This window comes from Engraulis encrasicolus, chromosome 10, assembly GCF_034702125.1.
Source record: "Engraulis encrasicolus isolate BLACKSEA-1 chromosome 10, IST_EnEncr_1.0, whole genome shotgun sequence".
NCBI classification, from domain to species: Eukaryota; Metazoa; Chordata; class Actinopteri; order Clupeiformes; family Engraulidae; genus Engraulis; species Engraulis encrasicolus.
Genome location: NC_085866.1, coordinates 41,523,940 through 41,546,642, shown reverse-complemented (window position 1 = coordinate 41,546,642; position 22,703 = coordinate 41,523,940). Strand labels below are relative to the sequence as shown.

At 44.4% G+C, this 22,703-nt stretch overlaps 2 protein-coding genes across 3 annotated transcripts in view; one reads left to right on the top strand and one right to left on the bottom strand.

Moving 5' to 3' along the window:
- Positions 1 to 22,703, top strand: part of mtor (mechanistic target of rapamycin kinase) — a 167,099-nt gene that overhangs the window by 47,010 nt on the left and 97,386 nt on the right. For both annotated transcript variants that reach the window (XM_063208916.1, XM_063208915.1), the window contains exons 27-28: positions 2,341 to 2,503; positions 5,313 to 5,458. In XM_063208916.1, coding sequence (XP_063064986.1) covers positions 2,341 to 2,503; positions 5,313 to 5,458 — 309 coding nt within the window. The remainder of the gene's footprint in view (positions 1 to 2,340; positions 2,504 to 5,312; positions 5,459 to 22,703) is intronic.
- On the bottom strand, positions 16,502 to 21,166 carry angptl7 (angiopoietin-like 7). The gene is made up of 5 exons (XM_063208914.1): positions 20,510 to 21,166; positions 18,364 to 18,464; positions 18,063 to 18,257; positions 17,479 to 17,674; positions 16,502 to 17,355 (listed from the first exon to the last, which is right to left on the bottom strand). The coding sequence occupies exons 1-5, from the start codon at positions 20,871 to 20,873 to the stop codon at positions 17,183 to 17,185; spliced, it is 1,029 nt and encodes a 342-aa protein (XP_063064984.1). The 5' UTR covers positions 20,874 to 21,166; the 3' UTR covers positions 16,502 to 17,182.

The following is a 22,703-nucleotide window of genomic DNA, read 5'->3' as shown; positions in this document are numbered from 1 at the left end:
CTTTCTTTCTTTCTTTCTTTCTTTCTTTCTGTCTGTCTGTCTGTCTGTCTGTCTGTCTGTCTGTCTGTCTGCCTGCCTGGCCTGTCTGTCTGTCTGTTTCTCCTCATACTGTATGTGTCTGGCCCTGACATTTTGTACATCCCTCTCGCCAGGTGACAAACAACATCCCTGTAGCCCCCATCAACATTACCTACCTTACACACTCGCTCACACACACACACACACACGCACACACACACTCTCTCTCTCTCTCTGTCTCTCTGTCTCTCTCTCTCTCTCTCTCTCGCTCGCTCACTCTCTCTATACCCACATCACTTCAATGTCCTGCAAGTCCTCCAGGCACTCTAGGCTCACCCAACTCACTTAAAGGTGCACTGTGTAAGATTGTGGCCAGAGTAGGTATTGCACCTATGCTGCTCTATGAAACTGTGCTGACTATTTCCAAATTTGATCTTTTCATGAATATTTACAAAGTAATAAACCAATATCTACTAGTGTGACCAAAGTAGAGTAAGTAATGCAGCTAAAATGTCTATTTCTGGAAATTCAAAATGGCGGATCATGGAGAAGATGTATGAAAAGTGTCATTTTCACAGCCATAATGAATACTTCAAATTTGATGGTGGTGCTAAGTATTTGTAACCTAGTAAACTAGCGTGCCTGCGTGTGGGTCTAGCCTCGGACAATGCCCCAGGCCCTGAAACTGGCTGGTCAATCGCAACGCAGCAGACTTGATTTGTTTTGAATCTTCGGATGCAACACGGACAGGGTTTTGAGGGAGTGACGACATAGTGTTGGCTAATAGGCACAGACAGTTTGAAAAACAATGCATTATTCCCTTCAACAACCTTCCGATGTGTCATTGATCGGGCCCAGACTAAATATTCACATAAATCTCACATTTAGTCTGGCTTGTCAGGCTAAAGTATTTGTTAAAAAGGTAGCATTTGTGAATAGGCATCATGAATTCTGGAAATGAACAACTAAAAATATTGCACAGTGCACCTTTAAGTCCTCTCCAGGCCAGCATCACCCTGACTTTCACACTGTCTTGATGTCTGTCCTCATCTATGCATCTGTCTCTCTCTTCTGTCTGTCAGTCGATCTTCGTCTTAGTATGTCTTTACCTCCGTGTCTCTGTCTCTGATATTTGTCACATGATCACATTTGTTACATGATCATGGCCTTGCCTCATTCTTCAACCTCAGGTCTTGTTTGTATTGTGTTAATCATTTCTTTTGCACCCCCACCCCCATGTGTGAGGGATTTTGGGATTTTGTCCCAGTCCAGGTTCTTTTTCCCCAGAAGCACATCCCCCCCCCCTCCCCCATCTCTTCCTCAGTACAGTACCCATTTGGTTTTTCACTCTAGTCTTTAAATGTCCACCCCCTCAACCAAATACCATATTTATTCCATATTTAGCCCAGACATTATTTCATTCCTTTCCTTTGTATATACTGTACATTGTGTACTTTTTCAGTATCTACATTTTTTCAGGCTTTTGGAAAGTACACAAAACCAAAACTATCTCTGCTTGAAATATGAATATATTTTCAGCTCTGTGTTGTACAACTACCATGTTGTATATTAAAAATCTCCAGAATCTCCCACTGCTTTCTGATTTTCAGAGACCTTTTCAAACCCACAATAAACCCCTGACAGTATTCCATAGAAATAGGCCAACTAATTCATAGCGTTCCAGATGGGCTGTAGATAGATATCTATTACTTTTAATGCTCTGACCCACAGGAAAAACCCTGCCAAAATGCCATGCCACTTGACAAAATAATCAAATCGCCTTTCAGATGAGCTGTGTAGATATTTACTGGTTTAACATTTATTAAAAGCCCTTCAGTCATTATTCAAGAAGATGGCAAAAAAATAATACCACGCCAACAGATTAGAATTATGTTACACTTTTATCCAAAGCGACTTACAGTTATTTGAAGTACAAGACATTGGTTACAGTCCCTGGAGCAGTGTGGGGTTAGGTGCCTTGCTCAAGGTCACCTCGGCCATGGAGTGAGATAGGGAGTGGAAGGGTGGGATTCTAACCTCCAACCCTCCGACTTAAAGTCCATTTCGTTAACCACTAGGCCACGGCCTGTCCTGCTAATTTGCCGTTTTTAGATTAGCTATAGATGGGTTCTATTTTTTTGTTTTCCCCTGGCTGCGCACAGCTCAATCTCTGATTGTTGGAAACCGCTGTCGGTCAAAAAAATTGCTCACAAGTTGGGCTGCCAGTGTCTTGCTCCTCCTCACAACATGTTTATAAACAAAAACAAAAAACATTTATTACTCTTATGATAAGCCTCCTGACCCATTGTCGTGTGTTTGCAGGGACCTGTTCAACGCTGCCTTCCTGTCCTGCTGGTCGGAGCTGAGTGAGGACCAGCAGGACGAGCTGATCCGCAGCATCGAGCTGGCTCTCACCTCGCAGGACATCGCAGAGGTCACGCAGACACTCCTCAACCTGGCTGAGTTCATGGAGCACAGCGACAAGGTGAGAGGCGTAGCACACATGCACAACAATACACATGTATAACGCACTACCTTGTGTTTTCCTGATTATCATCGACTTTCAAATCTCTTCGAGACTTGGTCTGACCAAGTACTTGCATTGCTCTTGACCTGACTAGTAGCAGCGCTGAAGATGTTGCGTCACTAGGAGGGTACGGCCTGGCTAACCTTATGTAGCGCCAGGGCTCTGAAGAAACACCTACCAACCGACCAGGTGAAACTTCAGTTTGGCTATTAGCTAGTTGCGGTTGTTATTGTTGTTGTTGTTGACCACCTTATGTATGCTACGAAAAACATCAATGACGAAACACAAGCACGCATAAATATTGGTACCATGCTGAAGGTGGGGGACAACCAAATGCATAACACACTACACTGGCACATGTGCATATGCGCACACACTCATGCATGCATCGACACGTACACACACACACACACACACACACACACACACACACACACACACACACACATTATGCACACACACATACCTGAAAACACACGTCGCTGGTTGCACAGACCCTACTCAACCTACCTGTGTTTATATAGCATAGTGACAAGCTGAGGCACAATCATGTGCATAACACACTGGCACATAAACACCTTCACACATGCATGCATTCACATTCATAAACACACACCTGCAAAAACACACATATTGCTGAGGTCAACCCTGCTCAACTTGAACAAGTTCAGGGGGCATTGTGACGAGGTGAGGGACCACCCCACGCATAACACATGGACACACACGCACACAAGCACGCACACACACACATTCATGCAATCCATGCATTGACATGGACACGTACTGTGTACTCCCACACATGCCTGAACACACACACATATGGCATTGAAGTCACAGAGCCTCTGCTAAACCTGGCCGAGTTTATAGAGCATAAGGACAAGGTGAGGGCTCACCACGTGCTCAACACATCAACACACACACACACACACACACACACACACACACACACACACACACACACACACACACACACACACACACACACACACACACACACACACACACACACACACACACACACACACACACACACTCCGATATGCACACACAAACAAAGATATTCACACGCTCAAACACATACAGACACACTCATGTATTTACGTACGCACTCATACACACACACACACACACACACGCACACAGACAGACATGCATGGATCCACATGCACATGCTATATGCACTGGGCCACACAAGCTCGATATTATGCACACAAAGAGATTCACACTCGCAAACACACACACTGATGCATGCACTTACACATACGCATGCACTTACACATATGCACGCACACACACACACACACACACACACACACACACACACACACACACACACACACACACACACACACACACACACACACACACACACACACACACACACACACACACACACACACACACACACATACCCACACACACACATTTTCACGCAGACACACACATACACAGCCACACGTGGTGACGCATCCCCCCTCACTCATTGTAGTCCCATTTCAGCTGTTCGTCCACAGATTGTCATTCATCACCGTATCATCGCAAAGACCACGAAACCCAAACATCTAGAAAAGCTCAAGCTGATTTGATCCTAGCAATGGCAGTGCTAGCTTACCACACAAATCTGTCCACAATTTAACTTTCTCTCTCCCTCCCTCCCCTCATCCAACAGTTGTCTGCGCTATCAGCAGGATCAAGGCCTAGTCAGACAGGAAAGCTAATACAAATTATAACATCCCCAGGCTCTTGGAGTTCCTAAGAAGTGCTGGAAGCCAAACAAGTTCAATTTGAACATTGTGGGGGTTGCCACTTCTACCACCAACCGCTTAGCTCATTGACTTGGAATGATTGTGAATTCCTCCACTTAATTTTACCCCTTGGCTTTTCTGTTTGCTTGTCTGCTAATTGAAAGGACTGCTGCTGAGAGGCTCTTTGAAAAAAAAAAATACAGGGACATGGTAGAAAACCGCTGCCGTTATTGAACTGCATTATTTTGTAGAAATGTTGGGGGTTGAGGATCTGTGGGTGAGGAGGACCAATTTGAACAGAATTTAATACCTTCCAGAGGAAGAGAGAGAGAGGGGGGAAAATGGTTAGCAGCTGACAAGCTTATTTTCTAGCTCCCTCTCAGCCAACTTATTGGATCTGCCGCAGAGCATATGCTGAAACCTAATTGTGTCCCGAGCACATTGAGTACTACAGTAATGCAAATTAACATTGGGTATAATTAGCTGGTTATATTTCTGTCTCTGTCCAAGTAGAAAGGAAACAAGTCTGTACTATCTCCCAGATACAATATTGTTTTATTCTAATAAGACAGTATCTGGTGCGGAACAGAGCTTAATGGTAGCAGTATGTGTGTCTTTAATACTTCAAAGCTCGATCTAAAACATTCTGTTTAATTGTTTCAAAACATCATTGCTTTCCAAAACAGGGATACAGTCAAGGAGTACAAATGCAACCTTAGACTGTATAAACCCACATCGACCTCCACCTCTTGGAACTCCAGAATGTAGACTACTTAAAACGGTCCAGAATAAAGCACACCTGAATGTGTTCCCAAATGTTTTTAACGAAGGTTATTTCACTCGTTTCCTGAGTGCAAAATCTCAGGGCACTTAGCTTTCATCAACCACAAAACACTCCAGACAGTGATCCACCAATGTGCACAAACTGCCAAATGCAAAAGATGTAGGGTTTTTTTTGTGTGTATTTGTGCACGTTTGTGCACGTGTGTTTATTTAGGAGCTTGTTTCATGTTATTTCCCAGGGCCCATTGCCTCTGAGAGACGACAACGGTATTGTGCTGCTGGGAGAGAGGGCTGCGAAGTGTCGTGCCTACGCCAAGGCCCTGCACTACAAGGAGCTGGAGTTCCAGAAGGGTGCCTCCCCTCTCATCCTGGAGTCTCTCATCAGGTAAGACCCCGCCCACCTGGCATGCCTACCAATTTATGACCGTCTCATCAATGATGGATTACAGTCCACACTCGCCGTGTGCTTGGGTCACCCAGTCAGGCCCCGTTCTCACAAGTGTCTCAGCAGCAGTGTGTTATTTTCGCTATTCATTTTACATTGGGGTGACGTCATGCTCTGCTGCACTGTGGCTCCGTTGTGTGACACAGAATGCCACGTCTCTGTCGAAAAGTTTAAAAATGTTCAACTTTTGATGGATCACCCAATGCTTTTCTCTATGGCCCTGTGTAATCCCCCAAACCTCCACGCCCACGGTTAAACGTTGACGCACACGTGTCACTCCACCGTCAGTCCTTCCAGGTGAGGGCATCTTAGTCAATGGCTGTTTATCATTGTCTATCCAGCTGTTTATAACTGTCTATACAAATGGTCTGTTCAGCCTGTGGTCTCAATTTCCAACATCACTGAGGCATACTTTATTGTACCATCTATTTGAGATGATGGGAGCGCTTATCAGGTAAGAACACTCACCTGTCAGTCCCGTCATGTGTGGCTGTCTCAGACAATGACCGTTTCTAATTATATTCAGTCAATGTCGTCAGTTCTCATCATCTCTCTCCATCTGCATATTTTACCACCATTTTGGGGATGGTGAGAGGGCTTCAGTATTTTTGGAATGGCTGGGTGGTGCTGTAAGTGTCAAAGATTTCATGGAAAATATACAATTCCTCCCGTGTTGCTTCAAGGCTCACGCTTTTCAGCAACCCAGGGGGGAAACTCATTGTGTCTGTTGTGGGAATCTGCTAAATAGCTTTTTTATTTGGCATGTGGAGCGATTTTCAAGGTTTTTTTCACTCACTACCCAACCAACCACGGTTTGTGTTTTGGTGGGGATGTCACGCATGGTTTCGCATCACAGATGCCAGGTGGCCAGCTACTCATGGCCTGTCATGAGTCAGACTGACACAGAGGTCATTTCACTTTCATCATGGTAAAGAATTGCAAACATCGCTAGGAGAGAGAGAGAGAAAGAGAGAGAAAGAGAGAGAGAAAGAGAGAGAAAGAGAGAGGGAATTACATAACTCCTACATCCTGGCGTTTCCATTTTAGGTCAGCCGATTCAGACAGTGTTCGGAAAACGTACATTAACATAGGACAGACATGGTCTGCTAATGCGTTTCCCTGAGATGGTACCTTCGCTGCATTTATGCGCAGTTTAAATGAGGCAAGCATGGACTTTCCAAGTAGCCCTGCACCCTCAGTGTTGTCCCTTCGTGTAGGCTAGTAGATGGTTATAAAAGATTGCAAGACCCATTTTAATATTAGTAGTAATTTGTCATTCACAAGCCTTTTGGGGTTTAAATTATGTTATTTAAGAATTATATAAGGGTTGTCTGATTAGTCTCAGGCTTTGCGCTGGTGGTCTTCGTCTGTCCTCCCAGTGCGTGGAAAGATTGCTCAGCCACTGCCAGCAATAACACTTAAGGGAAAATTGCCCCTATATAACAGGCACTTTTTTTTCGCACTGATCTCCTCTCTACACCCGTCCCCTTTTACAAATCCCCTTGCAGTTCATTTCCCTGCCTGTGATCATTTTCAGCCACGTGTCGCCTGCGTCTCGAGTATAAAGTTGTTTTTGGGGGCTAGATTTTTCATCCACATCCATCGTCAGCAGCTGAGGTTTTATTAGGGGGATTCGGGTCCACCAGCTGACCGTAAGCTGCGCCGCGTTGAGCTGAGCTAAGGAGCCCTGGGTCCCCTGGCGGCCTACTACCTGTTAAGGTGGTGGCACCTCTGTGTCTCCGTCTCCCAGTCATGCTTTCCATACACTCCCTCCTCCTCCTCCTCCTCTGCCTTCCATTTTACCTCTTTGCTACGAGCGAAGCCGAGTGGAGCGCAGAAGAGATCTGTTTTGCAGGCCCGTGGTGGGACCTGTGCCTCTTTTCATCTATTGTGCGAGTGTGTGTGTGTGTGTATGTGTGTGCGTGTGTGTGTGTGTGTGTGTGTGTGTGTGTGTGTGTGTGTGGATGTGACTGTGTGTGGGTGTGTGTGTCTCCGGTCAGGCCAGGCCTACCCAAGAAAAAGCCTGTTTCCAATTTCATCAGCCCCCCCTGTTGCTAGCCAGTTGGAGCAGCGCTTCCAGACCATCCATCTGGTTCTCACCTCTCCTCAGAGGCTCACATCTCCCCCCTCCCACTCGCCTTTTCCTCCTCCAACCCCAACCCCACCCCGTCACACCACACACACCCCCCACCCCACCCCATCATCGGGCCCATGTGCAGCAGAACCCCACATCATATAGTGTAAATGAATCCCTACACCCCACAGACGCTACCCATTTCAGTTGTCTGTAATCACGTCAGGGCGGTGGTGGTGGTGGTAGTGGTGCAGCTCCTGTGGTGGTGTAGCGAGTTGTGGAAGTCATGTGATAATGATTAGAAAGCGTCCCCAAGCCTGCCGATTCCCCTGCCTCCTCTAGGGCTCTTGTTTCTTTCCATTCCTCTGATCCCAAAAGGCCTGTGTTGATTTAAGCTGAACGTGAGTGCATTTTAAAGGCTCAACTTTGCAGTAGATATGGATGGAATGTCACAAAGATTGAGCGGAGGAGTCATTCTCGTCTGAAGACCCTTGTCGCAATTTAGCTTGATGTCTTTCAAGCCTTGTCTCTTTGCTGTTTAGTAAACCAAATGGGGACATGCCATTCTTTAATAATGAGAGAATCTTGTGATTCCATAAGGAACACAAATTAAATGTCCATCTCGGATTTTCATGTCGCAGCCCTCCAGAAGAGTGAAATAGAGTTTAGTCTGGAAATCTTATTTGCCCATCATACGTCGTCAGTCCGAGAGACAACTACTTTGCTAGTATGACTTGGGCCTGTCCTCAAAGACGGGGAGTTGGCATTGAAGAAAGAAGAGAAAAGGGTCATTTCACGTGAAATCAGACACTTTGGGACCCGACCGACCCGGATTTCAATCATACTTGGTGTGCCTTTTTAGTAGCAAGGTAGCACCCCAGAACTGCATTGGTTTGAATCTGACACTAATATTAAGGGAGAAACAGACTAGGAAAGGTTCACATGTGAGGGTAGGACACTATACATTCAGCCTTGAATATATCAGTCAGTGTTAGTCACAAAAAGATGCCTGTGGTGTTATTTGAAAGCTCTTTTCTGGCTCTACATATTACACAATCAGCTTGGAATACAACAACTCTCAGAATATGAATTATGATAAATTGAAAAATTAAAAATTGAATATCTAAAAAAACTATATTTTAAAATGGCCAGTTCCTTGTCCAAACGTAGCCGGCAATGTCATTAGCAACACCTCAAATGCTGGTGTTCGGTTCATTTATTCATTATTCATTTCAGAGAGAATTTGACTCACAAATATGGCATCATACAGACCACTTACTAATAATATGGTAATACCATAGTAGCATCACATGACAAAACAAAAACAAAACAAAAATGGTCAGTTTCCATGGTCCCAGGTTTCAGTAACTAAGGCAGATGTCCATTTATACACACCAAATGATGATATGTGAATGTTTGAACATTCCTTCTCTGTGTACCTGTGTCATCTTCCCTTTACCCGTACTTTAAAGAGATAATCAATGGCTACACTCTCATTTTTGTACTCTACCAGTGCATTTGAAGCAGTCAGCTGTGTCTTTTGTAGATAATGTATAAGTACGTCCCGTTGCAGTTACAGGTTCCACTACCAGAAGCACATCCTGATGATCCATGACAAGTCTATCTGGTCTGAAGGGAAAAGTGAAGGATGGAGATGGTCCATGAGGATGCAGGAAGTTCAGTTTCACCTCTCCAGTGCCTCGGCATACATTCCTCAACACATGCTAGCCACCAGTTGCCATCATATACAGCTACAACATACCCTTTGATGCTTGAAAATGTAACACATTCCTTTACTGAGCTCACTCTTTGAACTCTGCCTTCTCTGAATGCTGACAATGGCCTAACTTCCACTGTGTCCATTGACAATGGGCAGAAGCTGTGTAGTTTTTGAGTACCTGGAATAGTTCTTGCAGATTCCAACCTTTTCAACAGTTTCTCAGCTTCATGATGGTACATCTCTGTTGTGGCAAACTGGCAATGGATGTTCTTGAGAGAGATGCACCATCATGAAGCTGAGAACCTGTTGAAGAGGTTTGAATCTGCAAGAACTATTCCAGGTACTCAAAAACTGCACAGCTTCTGCCCATTGTCAATGGACATTAGGCCATTTTCCGCATTCAGAGAAGGAGTTGAAAGAGTGAGCTCAGTAAAGGAATGTGTTACATTTTCAAGCATCAAAGGGTATGTTGTAGCTGTATATGATGGCAACTAGTGGCTAGCATGTGTTGAGGAATGTATGCTGAGCACTGGAGAGGTGAAACTGAACTTCCTGCATCCTCATGGACCATCTCCATCCTTCACTTTTCCCTTCAGACCAGATAGACTTGTCATGGATCATCAGGATGTGCTTCTGGTAGTGGAACCTAACTGCAACGGGACGTACTTATACATTATCTACAAAAGACACAGCTGCTGCTTCAAATGCACTGGTAGGGTACAAAATGAGAGTGTAGCCATTGATTATCTCTTTAAAGTACGGTAAAGGGAAGATGACACAGGTACACAGAGAAGGAATGTTCAAACATTCACATATCATCATTTGGTGTGTATAAATGGACATCTGCCTTAGTTTCCGAAACCTGGGAGCATGGAAACTGACCATTTTTGTTTTGTTTTTGTTTTTTTCATGTGATGCTACTATGGTATTACCATATTATTAGTAAGTGGTCTGTATGATGCCATATTTGTGAGTCAAATTCTCTCTGAAATGAATAAAGAACCGAACACCAGCATTTGAGGTGTTGCTAATGACATTGCCGGCTACGTTTGGACAAGGAACTGGCCATTTTAAAATATAGTTTTTTTAGATATTCAATTTTTAATTTTTCAATTTATCATAATTCATATTCTGAGAGTTGTTGTATTCCAAGCTGATTGTGTAATATGTAGAGCCAGAAAAGAGCTTTCAAACAATACCACAGGCATCTTTTTGTGACTAACACTGACTGATATATTCAAGGCTGAATGTATAGTGTCCTACCCTAAAATGTGAACCTTTCCTAGTCTGTTTCTCCTTTAATATTAGTGTCAGATTCAAACCAATGCAGTTCTGGGGTGCTACCTTGCTACTAAAAAGGCACACCAAGTATGATTGAAATCCGGATCGGTCGGGTCCCAAAGCGTCTGATTTCACGTGAAATGACCCAAAAGTGAAATGCAAGTTGTGAAAAGACGCTGTGCAGCAGTGTCTGGAAAACATCCACAGCATATTGTCTCCCTCAGAGATGAAATAAAAGTGAATCACCTACCTGATTCATATTTGCTATGAATCAGCAACACAGTATTCAGCACTTTCCTGTCAATTGGACCATGCAAAACACACCTCTTGCTCCACAACACGTCTTGCTCCACCATACTGCTTTTGGGAAGCTCCGACTGACAGACTTCTGATAAAGTCTCCACACCTACTCCAGATGTTGGGCCTGAGTCCCTGAAGGCAGGCTCAAGTCACGGGCTGGCCGGCCGGCTGAGCGACCGACCGACCAGGAATTGTGGCTGGACGCCACCCCAGAGAGAGAGAGAGAGGGGAGCAGTAGCGTGTTGAGCCCGTGGGACTATTGGGCCAGGGATCCAGCGTGAGAGGAGAGCCGTGATGGGGGAAACAGATGGGTGACTGGCCGGCCCCTGGCATTGCAGCCCGGGCCCAGCGTGCGCACATATGCACACATATACGCACACACACACATACATACATGCAGTCACATTCATACACAAGCACACCCCAGTGTGCGCGCGCGGGCACACACACACACACACACACACACACACACACACACACACACACACACACACACACACACACACACACACACACACACACACACACACACACACACACGCCTACAGTCACACACACACACATGCACACACACACACACACATACATGGACTAGCACACAGAGTACTGTACACACACACACACAGAGAGATGGGGGGAGCGAGACAGAATCAGAGATGGATAGAGAGTGACCTGATGGAGGGTTTCAGACGTGGGCTACCTGAGTGTTTCCTCTTTGCTTCTGTTGGCATCCAACCACGATGGATTGAATTTGTCATAACGGGGACCTGGAGCGTAAAAGGGGGCCCCGCCAAATGCTGTTAATAAATGTGGGGCAGGTTCACAGGGTTCGGAGCCCAGAGCCCAGTGCTGAAAGTAATATCTTCAGTAGCTGCATATATTTATTCTTTTCTGAGGGACATTGGCTGCCCATTTAGACTCCTTCATTATACTTTGTCGGTCTTAAAACGGTTGTGTGACGACTTTATGACTTATTCTTATTGATGTGGATCTTTCTTATCCCACCAGAAGGTTTTGATTTTATTTTATTATTTTTTTCACTGGAAAGGAGCAGGGCTGGACTTCTGAGGGGTCTGCAGAGTTAAAAAGACTTTATTTACAGTTGAAATGTGCAGCCTTAGGGGGCTGGAGGGCTGATGCGTTTGCCTGGCTTCTGAATGTGATGCTGTACTTTCAGTCATCCCTTCATTCGGCCCTTGTCCATCTGTTTATAGTGAGCACATTTCCAAAGTCATGATCATTTCTGTAGCATGAAATGGAATTTCGTATAAACTCTGACCTGTGCAGAGGTGTGGGGGTTAATGGGCTCTCGAGGCCATTTTCTACTTCATCATCATCTTCCTAGTCGTAGTCATCATATGATAGTGGACAGGCTATTTAACTTGTTCTCCTCTATAAGGCTTTATTTCTCAAGGAGCTGAAGTAGAAGGTGACTGGCCCTGGTCCTGCTCCAATGTATCTGACATAGGTTAATGTGTGACACATTTCTGCTTAATGTCTGGATATGTCAGGTTTTCCATCCTTACTCAATTTAGGCTCTTTGAGACTTCATCCTGTGGATCCTGTGTTTGTAGCCCTCTTTTTACTATGCTTTTGTTGGCTAAATATAGGGTAATTTCACGTGAAATCAGAGACTTTGGGACCCAACCGACCTAGATTTCAATCATACTTGGTGTGCCTTTTTAGTAGCAAGGTAGCACCCCAGAACTGCATTGGTTTGAATCTGACATGATTATTAAGAGAGAAACAGACTAGTGAAGGTTTACAAATGAGGGTAGGACACTATACATTCAGCCTTGATTATATCAATCAGTGTTGGTCACAAAAAGATGTCTGTGGTGTTGTTTGAAAGGTCTTTTCTGGCTCTACATTTTGCACAATCAGTTTGGAATTCAACAACCCTCAGAATATGAATTATGATAAATTGAAAAATTAAAAATCGAATATCTAAAAATCTCATATTTTAAAATGGCCAGTTCCTTGTCCAAACGTAGGCGGCAATGTCAGGAACAACACCTGAAATGCTGGTGTTTGGTTCTTCATTCATTTCAGAGATAATGGGACTCAAAAATATGACATCATACAAATCACCTAGTAATAATATGGTAATACCATAGTAATATCACATGACATCATGTCTATCGGAATATGTGAAGGATGGAGATGGTCCATGAGGATTTTAAAATACGAGCTTTTTCAAGCATAAAACACATGGCTCAGTCTTCACAAACTCGTTGTTTTCCTGGTGTCCAGGGATAGCGAGGTGGATGAATGGTCAATTGTACTGCTATTAAACTGCATCTCCAGATACGACTTTAGTTTCCCTTAGCACTAAACATATTTATAACCTAGTATTACATGGTCTTGACTATCACACACATTTCGCAAGTGCATGCTCTCAGATAGGTTTAAATATAGCTATAAAACTATTGTAATGATCGCTTGACTGAAAAATGTTTTTTGTGTCTAGTCTTTTTGATGCAATTTTTTACGACGAAAAGGAAAGGAGGTCAATGCCAAGTCGCTTTATTTTTCTCAGACAGTGGCCTACAACTGAATTATGACCAAAAACAAACACTTTGGGTCTCCACCAACCAGCCACCACCAGCACTCTGCCCTGAAATCCTTCTTGAAGGCCAACAGACGCCAATGATGTATGGAGAGTGAAGAAACAAAGCTCATCCTTTAGCCTAACGCTGTGGAGGTCCATGCAAACATACAGGGCACCGAAAGGTCGCCACAAGGTTTCCGTCTATGTGACCTGACCCCGTCTACCGCCTAGGCAGCGTACGGTAGAGTTCTCAACGGGCCTGAAAATGTCAACTCGAACCTACCCGGCCCGTGGCTTTTAAAGCCCGAGCCCGATGTTACCCGACACATCACTGGAATTATCTAACCGAACCCGGCCCGAGGCCCGAAGTCGGGGGTCGAGTTTCCCCACGTTATCCTATGGAGAATGACGGGTTGTGGTGGGTCTTTAAGGGCACTTATGTGCAGTAAATTGCATAACCCACTTAAAAACCTAGTGAAAAGATATTTTCCACAATAGAAAAAATGGGTAGCCTATACGTTCTTGCTATTTAAGCAGAATCATCCACAGCGCGATTTCAATAACCGCCTCATGCTTCACGGCAACAACAATCTATCCACCTTTTGTTTTGACTTCTAAATGTAGGCTTACTACATTTCCATCCCGAGTGTCTGATTAAATGTAGGCTACGTGAAGTTGCCCCTCCCTCCTTGTTTGTTCATATGCGCGGATGAGATGGAAAGCCTGGTTGTGCCAAACATTGTTTAAAAGATTCATCAAATTTTGGTCGGCACACAAGGTTTTGGACATAGCCTACTAATTTCTAGTGGCACCTGGGCTACGGTTGATGCATGGATAAGCCATGTAGCAAAAAAGACAGATAGCCTAGGTGAGAGGATGAGATCTTCCTCGGCTGGCGAGCGCTCCCATGTGTGTGCGCGCCTTTCCTTCCCGACAGTTGCTTACAAGTCGAAAACAGCACGAAAACAGCAAAGACAATGTGATATTTCATTCAAACAGGGCCTACACGCTCCAAATAAAACATTGGCTGGGGGGATTTTCAACCAGACCGAAGCGCGAGCAGACAGTCAGTGTGAAAAGTCAAGTCTACCGGAAAAATCGCCGTCTTCGCTGCCGCTCGCTTACCATCGGTGCACGAGCCATTTAAATAGTGAAGTGGCATATCGCAACAGCACATGCGGATTAGCCAAATTATATGCAACAAAGTCGCCAACAAAGCGTGGATTTAACGTTTAATACGCATATGCCAACGTTGTGTGAATACGGGGAAAGGATAGCCTAATTGGAAAGCCACTGTCCTTTCCATATGTAGTAGAAGACCGCTTCGGTTTCGTTTCACCTCATAAACATAATTTCCATGCACTGCATTTGCTGAGACTACTAAGCATAAAGTTAGCGATCAAACTAAAAATATTGGTTGTTGTCATTACAGTAGTTAAATAGGCTACTATGGCTGTTGTTTAAAATAGCCATTGGATTGACAACCGTCCCTTGTATTAAGAAGCAAAAGTAAGGTTCCATGAGCTGGACTCAATATTGTTAAAATTGCATCTAAGATTTTTTTTCCCGTTTTTATTCCTTTGCGTAATTGTAGCCAGTGTAGTTTTTCTGTGCGTTCAGGGACCTCTGTCCAACTCATCATCGCTGTGATGTCATGTTTGTTTTGCATTCCGGTACCTTGTGATTTACTGCTGCACTGCGCGCAACGTTGCATGCAGCAGCCTGCCAGACCTTCGTTACGCAGGCCTACATATATTTAGATAGATAGGCCTAGCTTTACTGACCCATCAAGGGGAAATTCGCCATGATTCACGGTAAACAGCAGAACTGATTTTTTTTTTTTTTTCACTGGGCGGAAAAGATTGAGCCCGCGGACCGAACCGACCCGAGCCATATGCTTATATTTTCGACCCGAACCCGGCCCGAACCCAAGGGGCCCGTCGGGTTTGTCGGGCTGACCCGACCCGTTGAGAACTCTGGCGTACGGCCCTGTTGAACATATGAGCGACGCTGACATAGATGAATGCTCTGAGGGCAATCTACTGTATCCGTCACTGTCTACGGCAAGTCCATCCTAGTTTACTGCACTTTCCTGTCACCGGAGTATATTTCTGAACAGGAAAGTGTAAGGATTTAAAACTTTTTTCTGCCCTTTTTGAGAGAAGTTAATCTACTGAATCCTTCAATGTCGTGTCAAGTCCATTCTAGTTCAGTGTCCTGAAGTGTACTCCTTCTCAGAGGAGTTTTCTTTTTTCAACGGAACAGTGTAAGAATTTACGACTTAATTCTGCTCTGGCCGAGAGCTCAGGATTCTTGTAAATGATTAATTGCTTCTTGCCACCTCGCAGAAGTATTTTTTGCTTCTGCCCAGTCTGGCTTTCATCAGAGTAAATATGCCAATCATGAAGGTACACATTTGAGTTTCCACAATGAAACTCCATCAATGGCGAGAACATTATACCTCAAACCCTGCTAACAATACATTCATTTCTATGAATCATTTTATCATAAATTATTTGTCATAAATCAAAAAATATTTGTCATAAATCAGAATGGTCTGAAGTAAATCTTATTAGGTGGCTCAGCCTTACCAATTTACATGCATGCTGTTATTTGATGTAAAGCAGTTGAAAACCCTGACCCCATCCTGCAGTACGGTGCACTGTTTCCTCCCATTGCGTGCGAGTTGTTTGTGTGCATGCGTCTTGTGTTTGTTCGCCACTCTAGAGTAAACAATATAAAATGTCTCCCAATAGCATGTGGCATGTCTGAGCAAGGGTTATGTGTGTTTTGACAGAGGGGTGACACAAAAGGGTCTAGTCATGCCCGCCGGAGTGGGAGTTTACCTTGTGATTCGGCCATTGAACGCCAGCTTAACAGCTGTCTGAGAATGGGTGAGGAGAACAGTCTGACCTTGATGGAGTTGGTCATGTGGCATCTATCCAACAGTTTTTGTAAGGTGGCAGGAAAGTGTGAAATTCGTTGCCATTAACCCCATGGCATTTGATGGTTGTTTGCATGTGTTTGTTTTTACTGAAAGCAAGAGACATCTTTTTTTAAAAATACAAATTTATTTTTAGAATCATCATCCATTGAGATACTATAAAGAACTGTACACATTTTACAAACATTTGTATTTCTTTCATTCAGTCTACATTGTTTTGAACACTTACTTTTACACACTTTTGAACAAAATATAATCTTTTCTGTACCTGTCAGTTTATCGTCCCTTTTCTAACTGAACACAGAGGCTTGGTAATAATGGTGGCTTCGGAGCATTTCTTAGTTGGGTGAGTACTACATAGTCTTTTTAGAAACAACAATAAAAATAGACGTACCGTATAAAACACACAAACAATACACACAAGGCAAAACTCACTATAGAACACACTATAAAACAGTTCTATAGAACAGTGGTAAAAAATGCTTTCATAAAAGCCAAAGTTTTTATACACTTCAAGATAAATACAAAAGAATCACCCATCATTTACAATCAAACACGGTCCATCACACATTCATTCAAATCCCAGAAGTACTGCATTCAATAACAACAACAACAACAACAACAAATAAAAACGAACTTCCCAGATATGGGAAAAAAGCGGCATGGTTGGCTTTACATTTTGTTACCAGGGCTGTGTCGAAAATCCCTTGAACTTAGCATTGTGCCATGAAGACGTATGTTTCTTTGTTCATTTGTTTGTCATTCATTTGTTTATTTCATTTGATAAAAGTCTTTTAAGGCCTGAAGTCTTGAGGTCTCATCTTCATCTCCACACGCTTCATGGAGTAGTTGGGTCCGTGCCAGCCGTACCAGGTGATGCCGTCACTGCTGTGCTTGTTGTGCTGGCCCTGGCGGTAGTACATGCCATTTGGGTTGGAGTCAGTGCAGCAGTTGTACCAGTAGCCACCTAATTGTTGGGAGAAAAACAAACAACAGAAATTTTAGCTTAACAGTGGTATCTGCAGGCCTCGATGTTGTGTTGATTGTAAGTTCTTAATGGTGTGGGTGCTGTCTGTGGCTCATCACTCACCCTTGCGAAGTGCAGCGCAGTCATCCACACACTTGTCATTGTCTTTGTCCTTTGTGCTGAAGTTGGTGTTGTTGTGATAGCGCAGGGAGTCCCCAGCGTTGCCGCTGTAGTTGGCAATGAAGAGCTTGTAGCTGTTCAGCTCATTGCTGATGGTGAAAAAGCCGTACTCAGCGTAGCGAGTCTCTCCAGTCCAATCCTGCGAGTAAGGGGAAATATTAGCATCCAACAGCTTGTCATAACAATGATTTAATATTCCTCTGCGGCACTGTCTCATATTTGCAAGTAATTCTAAGCACTAACAATTCTCCCACTGGGGCTGTTGCATGTTTTCACTGATCGAATAACTATGCTTGTGTTTGTTATGAACTTTCACAGAGCTGTCTCTGTCAGCTACTTAGATTTCAATCATTTTAACACAGAGACTTTTCAGGTTGATCTTTCCTCTGCAATGTCACGCTGTTGAAGTCTCTGACTCTAGTCTCTGTGGATTTCCGTTTTGTAACGTTTTCATTCCAACGGTCTGACATTCCTTGCCAGCCTTAGAAGAATGTCCTCCTGCATTCCTCCCATCCTCGTTCCCTTACCTCAATCTCTATCCTGAGCGTGGTGGGCTGACGCGTCATGCGGAAGATGTGCTCGTTGCCCAGCCAGAAGTCCCCGCGGATTGTGCCGAAGCCCTTCTTGTACTGCTTCCAGTCACGGTTGAAGCTGGTCAGGCCAACCTTGCGCCTCTGGATGACGGTCCAACCTCCGCCATTGGTATCCATGTCACAGTACACCTACAGTACAGCAGCCAGTAGGAAAATGGAAATAGGTTTAGTTGGTGTGTTCACAATTAGGAGTTGTCTCCATAGGATTGTGTTTTGCTATTTGTATTTTACTTACATCTAGCTCAGGTGTGCCCAGGTAATCATCAGCCGGGAGCTTGTACTCTCCAGAGATCTTGTAGTTCCTGGAGTATAGCGATGCACAGTCGTAGAGGGCCTCTAAACACAAAAACAAAACGAAACATACAGAATGATTAGAGTGGGTTGTTAAAAACAGGTGTTGATCACATAGTTTAAATGTACTAATCTTGCAAATTTTAGATGTCAGCACAGCTAATTATTCCTGCCAAAAACAAGGGCCGACTAACTCCCATGGTTCTGCCTTTGGCTCGCCTAATAGCTTCTCAGCTCTCTTTCTCTCAGCTGCCTTGGCTCTGAGTAATTTGCAAATTCCCTAAACAGATTTTGTTCCTTTTTCTCTGTGCCAACAACAAAGAAACAACACTGCAGACCATTGAAGACTGCTACGACGGCTGGCTAATTGGGTATTAAAGTGCAGCGTTGCGACACGCTCCGTTAAACTACTGCCTTTTTTGGCGGGAAATGATTAATAGCCTGTTGTAGCTTAAGTGGCATTCCGTCGGAATGACTGCTGCTTGATGGGACTGAGTTGTATTGGCGGACCAGCAGGCTGCAGGTTATGGGTACAAATTACTGCTTACGTGACACGGGGCGACTACTGCGCACCAGACGGGCCGAGACTGTAATCATCGGACATTCCCAGCAGCCCGCCTGAGAGTTAGGGGAGCACCTTGTCTAATTACAATGTTTAAATCCACGAAAATATGTTAACAGGTTATTGACTGCATGTGCTGCTGGAATTCCTTTGGCATGAGCTGAGCTTGAGTTGGACAGGGGTGGAATGGGGGGTACAGGGGAATGCAGGGTTTGCCGCTGATGTCATGCTGCTAAATGATAAACCTCCTCCAAAAATCGTTAGTGTCTTGTACCAGACAGTAGGCTGTAATTGTGGCCATACAGTACGGGGGGAAAAACATCAGGTAGCTTAAACATGAGCTTCTTTCGTTCTGTATTTAAATTTTCCTCCTCTGTTGAGTAGCATTTCAGTCACTCACTGGAAATCATTTCCCCATTCTCTGCTCAGATAAAGGCTCTATTCACTATAACGAGGGATAATGAGCAGATATATTTCTGTGACTGTTAAAACCATTTGACTGGCTCTCTTGGAAGAAGAAAGGGGGATTGGATATCTCGTCGTTTTTATGTGAGGTACTGTGCGCGGGCGGATCAGTGCCGTTTTTCACTGTGAGCCTAGACGAAGCAGATGGCCCGTGAAAGCAGAGAATGGTCGTGGAAAACGAAAGGCAAAGTAAATTTCCTGTGGCTGTGAGATGACAGAGTAGCGCCAGGGAGTTAAGCGGTGATATATATACCCTGCCTGGGCGTGTGGTGGTTACACCTGGACAAATGCCACTCAGCACCTGAAGAAAACTGAGAGGGATAGAGAGGACACTGAAGCCCCAGCTGATGTTTTTGCTTGTGCCTGTGCGTGTTATCTTTGCATCTAATTGAGTTCATCAGTCTGAAAAAGCTCTGTGCCAAGCAAGTATCGGCTTTAGAGTAAATCTTAAGGGATCTGATTACAGTTTATTTAATTGAGATCACCAGTGCACAGAAGTGGTTGTAATTTATGTTTCTGCCGAGGATCTGGTCTAGGTCAGTCCACTTGCAGTTCTTCAAAAATTAGTTTTGAAAACATCTGATTAGTTACAATAAACTCAGAAATCCACCCACTGCCAAATGTCCATACAGCTGCCTATATTATCACTTTTCTTTCACATCCTTTTCCTCAAAAGCAAACACTGCTGCACTATAATTTGATTATCACAAAAATGTAGCAAATTGGAAGCAACAGTTTGAAGCCAGAAGCTATAACATCAGGTCTGTGTTTGTTATGTCAGAGACATGCAGGGTGTTCTACACTGGCAGTGTGTAGTATAAAAATGTGTTTGTGTCATGAATGGGAATTAACACCAGATACCAACTAAATGCGGATGAATTTTGACAGTAGCCGGTTTTAGACACATTACAATGAATAATTCTTGGCTGAACATTTGAGGCCCAAAGTTAGTACAATTTATTTGTACATTTCCAGCAAACCTTAGACTTAACTTTTCACATTTCTGAGCCCCTGGAGTATGTTTGTGTGTGTGTGTGATGTGATGCACGTGTCTTCCTCTTACCTGACGAGGTGCGCGTGTGCGCCTGGGAGCCCTGCAACTGAATGATCTCCACGCGGTTGTTGATCTCAGAGTACTTGCTCTCGGCCTCGGTGACCCTCTCCTCCTGCCGCCGGCTCTGCTGGTCCAGCTCCATCATCTGTCGCATGATGGTCATCAGGTCCGTCTCCTGCTTGCCCCTGAGTTCCTCCAGCAGGCTGGTCAGGTTCGCTACCTGCACCTTCAGGGAGCGCACCTCGTCACAGCACTGGCCTTTCGGGGGTTTTGGTGGGGCCAAGCGCTTCTTCAGGGACCCCTGGGCAGATGCCTCACTCAGCAGCAGACATGTCAGCAGCACGGCCACAGATACTCTCACCCACTTCTGCATGGTTTTGGTAGACAGTGTGATGTACACTGAGATGTGGAAATTCAACTTTTCTTTAAGTTGTGCTAATCTAAGCTCTTCTGAGAGTCTCCTTGATTTGTCTCCTTGATTTTAGCCCTCTTTCAGTGCTTTCTTTAAAAAAAAAAAAAAATCAAAGAGGGAGAGATTTTCTCTGTCAGGTAAGTTGTCAGAAGCTGGAACTTGTAGAGGTGGCAGCAAAGACTCTTCGTCAGTGATGAATTGTTCTCTCTCTCTTTCAGCCTCTCAGTCTCTTGCTCTTGACTGTTGGTTGAGGCCCGGTGTGGTGGCATCTTAAATATCTTCCCCAAATGCATAGAGCACCTCCCCTTTTGGTTTGGGCTCAAAGTCACTGACCCCCCCTCCCGCCACCCCACCCCTGGGGCGTCAGGCCCTTCCCACCCTTTCTTTCATGCTTCCTTTCTCTTTCCCTCTTTCTCTCTCCTCCTTCCTCCCTCCCTTTGCATGCTCTCGCTTTCTCCTCTTCTCCTCACTAGTGTATTCTCTCCTCTCAGGGTCCCACCCCAGTGCTTCTACACTCATCAGGTGTTCAGGAGTTTTGCGGGACACTTTGTCTCTTCTCCGCTGCTGCAGTGCCTCGGACAAAACCAACAATGGTCCTTTACTGCACTGTTTGCCTCTGCTTGTGTTACCACACACTTAACCTCTGAGCTTTTTTTAACGAGTAAAAGCCACGGTATTTCACACTGCTTTATTAGAAGGGGTGAGTCATCTGTAGGAAGCCGCACCTTAAAGTTTTTAATCAGGGTGATTAGTGTAATTGCCAAAAGGGCTGTTTCATCTTGGTGCTTGTGCCTGCTGACTGGCTCACTAAAAAAACTGTGTTTTGGTGATAACCAGTTGTAGTGACTCATGTGTCTTTCATTTTTTTGGTACAAAATCTGACAGGAGTATTCCTGTACTACCAAAGACACAGGAAAGCCATTCATTCCCTGCCTCTGAAATCCAATTATTTTTCAGTGAGGGTTTGCGATGAGTGGAGTTTACACTAAGACTCGTGGCTTACTGTAGATTGCTGTGCGGCCGTTCCTGGCGAGCGATAGACAGTTGGCCGCCCCCGTGCATAAAGAATGCCTGTGACATCATTGCTTCTCGTTTCCTTACTCAGTCTTTTTTTTATTTTCGGTGTGTGCATATCCCACTGGCATTATCCTTTCTGTGGATTCACGTCTGTTGTATTGTAAGGACATCGGAAAGAAAGCAGATGTTGGAGGGGGATCAATCTCTTAAGAAATTGTTTTAGGCGAATGAGACCCTAATATTGGCCATAATAGTAATTCATACAGTGGAAAATGACAGTGGAAGGACCTGGTCTTCCCAAAAGAGTTAGCTATGTGTGTGTATGTGTGTCGGAGGAGGGGGGCTAGGCAATGTCTGGTAAATGCAGGAAACGCTTTCAAAGCGTCTGTCCCAAGAGATTTATTATCCACCCCCAGAAAAAAAACGGCGTTTCCAGCGCTACTCAAACAGCCTGTCCACTCCACACACAGTTTTTTTGTTTAAACTCTCCTTTTACTTTCTTGCACTTTCTCTTTTTCTCCCTCACCTTGCTTGCATTCATTCCATTACCTCCCAGACACCCTCCAGTATCCAGTCCCAGGAGCTAATTTAAAACAATTTAGGCGTCTATTTTGGGCCACTACTTTAGTTGATGAAATAAAAATTATATTGTGTACAGTAACAGGTAAAGACTGTATTTGCTGAGGTGTCTGAGCTCACTTCAACAGTATGCACACAGAGGGTATTGAAAGACCAGGTCCCTGTGTTTCTGTTTGCACTCTGCAAAGGGGCCCG